At 37.1% G+C, this 7,464-nt stretch overlaps 1 protein-coding gene across 5 annotated transcripts in view; it reads left to right on the top strand.

Annotated features, from left to right (window-relative positions):
- The first annotated feature begins 1,381 nt into the window (after positions 1 to 1,381).
- Positions 1,382 to 7,464, top strand: part of mink1 (misshapen-like kinase 1) — a 43,087-nt gene continuing 37,004 nt past the window's right edge. For 4 of the 5 annotated variants that reach the window (XM_081366277.1, XM_081366276.1, XM_081366275.1 and 1 more), the window contains exon 1: positions 1,741 to 2,592. In XM_081366277.1, the coding sequence (XP_081222403.1) occupies positions 2,536 to 2,592 (57 nt within the window). In that variant the 5' untranslated portion in view covers positions 1,741 to 2,535. Of the gene's footprint in view, positions 2,593 to 7,464 lie in introns of all 5 variants that reach the window. The other variant, XM_081366278.1, reaches the window with a different exon arrangement.

Raw genomic sequence — 7,464 nt, 5'->3', positions numbered from 1 at the left:
TTTGTTGTTTGATTAACATGACAGACAACAGCAGGTATTTATAGGTTACTGTCACTTTAAGACTCCATGCACGCACTGATCCAGTGTAATGATACACATCCGATTTCTTTCTCAACTTTTTCACTGAAGACATGTTTACGAAAATACTTGCTGAGACGGGTATTTTGAGTGACATAAATTGTGTGTGTGTGTGTGTGTTCATCCAAATGGAGGAATCAGTTTACGCGCAATATCCTCCTGAGACCCAGAAAAAATAATTTTTTTAAATGTAGTTTTTTTTCCATGCCATCACACTGTTTAGAGCACAATAAACAAATGGTAAAAAAAACATTTTTGAAAAATAATATTTTATTCATACGTTATGCTATGTCCTCTGTAGTGGACACCAGGACTAAGTTGTTTAAAAAATGAAATTATATGTATAGGCAAAAACAATGGGATTTTTTTTTTCAATCACCAATAAATTTGGGGGTTTCAGGATTTTTTCAACCAAAATTTGTATAAAGATTATTCTCAACTATGTTATGAAAGAAATAACGGAATGAATTGATACACCATTTTACTTTATGCAATATGTGGGTAAAATGTCCATAAATTAATATTCCCATTCAATGCAATGTATCTATAAACTGTATCTAATTTGCACATTAATGTGTTCATGGAGCAACATTTAATGAAAAAAGAAGTGTAATAATTGGCAACATTTTAATAATAATATCTAATATTTCTAATCTAATATATCAAAACAAAAGAACCAACTGAAACAGGAGAATTTAAGTAAATAAATTGTTTAAGTATAAGACCTTTTTTTTAAAGCAAAGTAAATGATAATAATATATATATTTAAAACTAGCGAAACCAAATAGTCTATAAAAGTTCTATAATTTACTGTCATGTCATTCCAAACCTTCTTATGCAGAACAAAATAGAAAATATTTTAAGGAACGTTGGATATTTTTTGGTGACCACTATCTTTTGCGTTCCACCGAGGGTCAAGAACGACATGAGGGCAAATGATGAATGTTAATATTATTATTTTGTTTTCCAGATGAGCTATCCCTTCAATAAACATACTAAATTATGTCTTAAATTAGAAAATTGTTAAAGTGTGAGAGTTAGGCTTATGTAAGTTTATGAGAACAAAATATCATTAGCTTTGTATAAAAGTCAATGTAAAGCCTAAAAACAATTACAAAACTATGTTCTGCAATAGTTTATTTTATTTTATTTTTTTATGTTCTGCTACAGTTATTGAGGTATTATCCCGGTACCACCTGTCTCCATTGTAACTAGCTTATTCGGGAAGTTTGTCCCTGTTGTAGCACCGTAGCAATTCAGTCAAACAGTACAGGAAGACGGGAGTGAGAAAGTGCAAGGGAGGGGGGAAAATAAAGTGGCTGGAAAACAGAGTGTTGTGTATTCTTGCAGAGGAGGGACGTCACAGCCCGGACACAGCAGAAGTAGGAATAGGATCATACCAACACAGGGAGAGAGAAGTTCAATCTGACCCATGAAAACAAACGAGATTACAGCAAAAGGATAAAGTTTATTTCCGAGGCGACTCGTTCTAACAAATATCTTAATAATAATAATATTATGTAACGCTATGCATCGTGACGAGTAACTGCCTTAAAGGGTCCGGCCTGAAAACAAGGTGCTGTTTCTGATTTCCCGTTCTTCCCCCTTTCCTTCTCTTCAACAAATCGGCGGAGGTTTTGCGCACAACCGGGAGGTGCCGCTGACTGACATCAGGAGGGAATGAAAGTTTGCCAGGCGGGCGGAATTTTATTCGACGTAAACACTTCTTGTTTTTGACATCAGGACCGCGTATTTCAATCCGAGACGCATTGTAGAGACTTTTAAAAACTGTGGACATTAACTGAGCCGAACAGTGCCATCGAAATCCACACAGAAATCCCGTTTAAGGCGTGTGCGTGGGTTGCGCCGTAACATGACGGCTGTGGCAGATTGACGCGGATATCACGAGCGAGCGCCGCTGTTTTGGAGCTCGGCTTTTGACTTATCTTGAAGTTCTGCCTCTTTATTTACATATTTTGTGATTTCTACTGCTCGTGTATATATTATTCTACTGTTTTGACTGAGGTAGGCTTGGCTTAACTTACGCAGTGCTGCCAAAATGAGTTTAGAGACGGAGTGCAGTGTGGCACATCTGATTCAAGCTCATGTAAATGTTGCCATGCAGTCTTTAGGATTATAGGCTCAACCTCAGCCCTTATCATCGATAAATGTTCGCTAGGCATTTCGCGAACACTTGCATGAAGAACCGGACCACTTAGCCTTAAAGAACCCTTTGTGCTCCGATAAAGAAGAAACAAAAATTTTATGGTCAGAAATCCTGCAGCTGTTGTCGGTTAAACTGGTCGCGGCGGGGACGAGCCAAATGTTTCTCCGGGGACCTCACAAGTTTTTCTGAACTGTCCATTGAAAGAAATATACTGATCAAATAAAAATACCGCTGTCGTAGCTGCAGTTTTGGAGTACATATTTTGAATTTCCTCCTGAATCGCTGTAAAAATGTCAGAAAACGCACCTACGCGGAGTCTGGATGACATCGACCTGGCCGCCCTGCGGGTGAGTGTGTGTGTATGTGTGTGTGTGTGTGTGTTCACCTGCCTGCACCTGCCAGAGGCCTTCACACCCAAACAAATCCATAATAGTATGATCTATGCCGATATTATGAGTTATGAGGAAAATATATACATAACGAGCTTTTAATAACGACCTTAAAGGTTTACTAGCTCGTGATTGATTATTTCCTGCGAGCAGGTGAGTCTTGGGCCTGTATTGTGTAATAAAATAATCAAGGCCTGGAGTGTTTATTTATTTCTGTGTGTGTAAGTCTAGGTCTCTCTCTCTCTCACACACACACGCACACGTACATTTGTGGTTTGGGAGGGCCTAGTTTGCAAATAAGTGTTGACACTGAATATGCTTCCTCTGTAATCTTAGAATATCTCCCTTGTTGAATGGGGAATGCCCTGCAAAACATTAGTGTAACTTTACATTTAGGCCATCACTCACCATGTTTACGTACAATACAAAAAGGAATGATTCAGTGGACTGTCTGGGTTTTTTTTTTTTTTAAATGGCTTGGCTGCTTAGTTTTTTTTTTTTTTTTACAAAAACTCACCATTCCCTACTGACCAGATGCTGGAAAGTCTTAGTTAATGGATACATTTGATATGTTTACAGCAACGATTGAGTCCATTTTGTGAGGGGAGAAAATGAGTTGCCCACGTAGTATGGAGAAGTGGGCAGATTATTTTCTTGACATTAATCCAGACTTTATGGCAAGAAGATGATAATCCTTCACCAAAGTATATTTTAGCAGGAAACCAGCTAAAATACCATTTTAGCAACAAATGCACTCTGTCAGTAACGGTCAGTACGATTTTGGAATATTTTTCAAAGAATTCTCTCATGTTCACCAAGGCTGCATTTATTTAATCAGAAATACATTGAAACTCGAATATTGTGAATTATGTTTACTATTTAAAACATCTCTTGTTTTTAATATAAAACTAAATGCTTTTTTTTTTGCAGGATTCTGTGAATAGACAGAAATCTTTGTAACATTAATGAATTTACTGTCACATTGGCTCAATTTAATGCATCTTTGCTGAATGAAAAGTATTATTATTATTTTTTTTTTTAATCTTACTGACCCCAAACCTATGCACTGTGCACATTAGCCTTAGAATAGCTGGCATATTATGTTGTATACTAGAATAGACTGTGTGTATTTAATGTGCAAGCAGAAGGCTAATCTAGTCATCTAGCTTAGAGGTATGTAAGCAGGTGGCTAATCCAGTGTCTTAGGGCTAATTATGATCACTAATTAGGTGAATACCAGCATATAGATAAGGTAACATGTCAATCTGAAAATAAAAATCATTTTACTTTTAGTATAATTTTTATGTGCTTTTGTCATTTTTATTGTATTACTATTTAGGTTTAAATTATTTATTTTTCCATTTCAGTTTTAGGCTAGTTTTTATTTCCAATTGATTATTATTCAACTTAAAAGTATTTCACTTAATTTTCAATTAGTTTTCATTAAAATGTCATACAGTAAATCTATGCCAGACATCTCCAATCATTTAGTTAGTTGCCAAAGCAAAATTTCCAATTTTTAAAGTTTTTTTTTTTTCATTTAATGTTTAGGCCTATATATTTTTTTTTTCAATGAACAAAAATGTTTTAATAGTTTTTCGAGGTATGCGTCCTTCCTAAACAACTGCTTTGAACCTTGCGGACTGGACATAAACACGACAGGACTGTCCTTTTGACACTTCAGCAGTTACGTGTGTTAGTGCGGTTGTGTATATGCCATAAACGTTAGACCTCTGGCCGTAACTCTATATCTCTTGTGTGTTGGTACAGTGAGTTCCTGGGCACGGCTCTCCCAGGGTGTGATGTGTGTGATATTGCCCCTAGAGAGAGAGAGAGAGAGAGAGAGAGAAAGAGCACGATGATTCACTTAAGCTCATTGTTTGATAGCTGTCCTATATAACACCCACATACAGCGTAGATGCACATTTAGGTGAGCATAACACATTTAGACTATCTCAAGAGTTCTGCCTTACATGTGGTCCTCTAGCTAGAATCGCACACGGCCGAGGTGGTTAGTAGTTTCGTTGTATTGTTTTTGAACTTGAGAGCAGCCTGCTCTCAAGTTCACCTGTGGTCATCTCAGTTTCAGTTCTTGTAAGGATCACTTTTAAATAACATTGACTTGCCAGAGCATCAAACTTGGCACAGAAGCAGCTGAAGTTATTTGCTGGCTCCTGAATTTTGTGAAGTCATGTATTTAAATTGGTCTATTATTACATAACATAGACTGTAAAAAAAGATGGACGACGCACCTTCATTCTTTTTCATTGTAGAAAAGTGAAGCCGCCAATGTCCCAATCTTGCGCTGATTCGCTACCCGTGAGCGGAGAAGTATGAAGTGGAGCCGAAGTATCAAGGCCCCTCCCACACTCCTGCAGAATCAGTTAGTACAGTTTACAGCAGAACAACTCATGTCAGTGTGAAATAAACAGTTATGGAAATGTAGAAATTAAAGCTCCAAACTCCTCCTGAAAATCCTGAAAAAAAAGTCTGTTGGTGCTTCAGTGGCTACTTCGCTCAGAGAATCATGACGTGTCACTCCCGTTTTTACAACATCAAATAACTAACTAAAACCAAACTACCTAAAATGACAGAAGCGATCTTTGAAAAAAAAAAAAAGAAGTGTAAATTGATTTAGTTTGTCTCATAGGCCATTAGACTACATGAAGAGGGCGGTGTTTATGACCTATACAGCGCCCAACCACCTGGGGGCGATTGAAACGTTTTGGCTTCACTTTTCAGGAAATGTGCGGCATCATTTTTACATAATCATAATAGCAGCCTGTTTGACAGTTGGGTTGTTTATGTAAATGCGACAAATGCTAATGATATCTTAACAGAAACCAAAATATCAAATAGTAGTGGTGTAAGATATTGGTTAAACACAAACTAATGAATATGCATGTCATGATGACTAGAAAAATCTGCTATACTGTACCTTACAAAATGTAACAGAAGCTTGTTATTGACTGATCAAAATAAACCAGCTGAAGTACACGTGCCTAAAGCCAGATGTTTGCCTTACATTGTCAAGAAGAGAATATTTATTAATGTTTGTTGGTATCTGTATTCATGAGGTTGCAGGTTAATGATGTAACTTGATCTAGTGATGCTTAAATATTGATAACCGTAGGCTGGCTCTGATGGGTATTACTTTAGTGTCTAATGGCTTCATCTTCCTGTCAGATAACTGCATGCTGTTCTGAATATTTCCAATAGCTGTTTTTGTTTTCCAACCTTAAAGGGGGAGTTCACCCCCCCCCCCAAAAAAAGTTATATGTGAATAAAAGCCTGAATTCAATCTGTTCATTATATAAAGCAATCATGTCCATTTAGAAAATTTGGACTAAACCGCTCATGAAGGTGAGTAGCCTAATTAATGAAAATTAAAAAAAAAATGTTAATGCCGGCTAAACATAGGCTGCTGATGATGATGTCTGTCACCCATCGCGATGGACGATGGTATCGTCTATCGGCCCAACCCTAATCTAAGCTAGGCCTATTTATTCAGATTAAATTTTTATATTGAACCAACTTCATTCCAGGTCAATGCTATCTTAATGATTAATAAAACTGTCAGTCAAACAGATAGGCAGGCATAATTTGTCAGTTCAATTGTTAATTCAACAATTGTTCCAAACCAATTTGGCAAAAAAAAAAAAAAAAAAACTGTATAAAACCATCTACCTATATAAAACTATAACAAGGTGTCGAGAGTGTGTGCATCTTTTTCCATTAAGTAAATTTCTCACGTGTTGCCAAGGATTGACGCGATGTCACCGTCCGGAGCAGAAGGTGGTTGTAATGCACCAAAAAGCTGGTTGTAGGGCCCTATAAAATCTGTATTATTTTTTCCCACATTCCAAATTCATTGTTTTTCTGTGTTAATTTTTCTGGACTCCCATTTTAATGGTTAAAGGGCACCTATTATGCAAAATTCACTTTTACATGGTGTTTGAACATAAATGTGTGTTGGCAGTGTGTGAGCAAAACCACCCTAGAATGATAAAAATCCACCCAGTGGTTTTTTTTTTACAATCCCCATAAATCATAAGCACTGTCTCAGAACGAGCTGTTCTCAGATTCGGTGCAATGTGATGTAGAATTGCACAGGCCCCTCCCACAACTGTTGAGTGACACTTCAGTTTGAGCATAAACCCGCCCTGAGTGAGCTGGACACAGAATCCGCCATTGTTCGAAGCCTGAGCAGCTGTAGACAAGAATGTCTCCTAAGCTATTGAGGTGTGTTGTTGTTGTTGGATGTAAGAATGAACATATCAGTCTTCATTTACTCTCGTTGTTACTCGAGGATGGATCAGTACTGTTTGTGATCCAGCTTACGGTCTCCGGAGCGACAGGACTAACGTTACTGACCACGGCAGAGATGAAAGTGAGAGCGCGCGCTTTATGACAGCTCATCGAATAGTTTTACGGATTTACAGTGTACTAGTTTATTAAGCACCCACTGAAAAGGTGTGTATATATTTGTTTACTGTTAGTTGTAACGAGTGTTTTGTGTACTTCGCTGTGTATGTTCCATGCTAATGAAATGGAGAGAGAGAGAGTTTATGGATAAGACTTTCATGCTCACATCTTATACTGTGTTTATTCTGCTTTTACTGTGATTCTCTGGAGTAAAACTAACGCTTCATCTTTTGTGTGATGTACAATAAACTTAATTGAACTCATCAGTATACTTTGGTCATCATTCGGACGAGGTCTGCTACAGCAGGCTTGTATTAATAATGGATAAAAGCAGATGACAAATAAGTTATAACCATAATTAAGCTAAACTATACCTGTTCTATCTCTATACAGCATATATTCTCT

The sequence above is a fragment of the Scardinius erythrophthalmus genome (assembly GCF_964197995.2).
Source record: "Scardinius erythrophthalmus genome assembly, chromosome: 5".
Classification (NCBI taxonomy): domain Eukaryota; kingdom Metazoa; phylum Chordata; class Actinopteri; order Cypriniformes; family Leuciscidae; genus Scardinius; species Scardinius erythrophthalmus.
The sequence above is the reverse complement of the archived record's forward strand: the minus strand, read 5'-3'. Positions and strand labels throughout refer to the sequence as shown.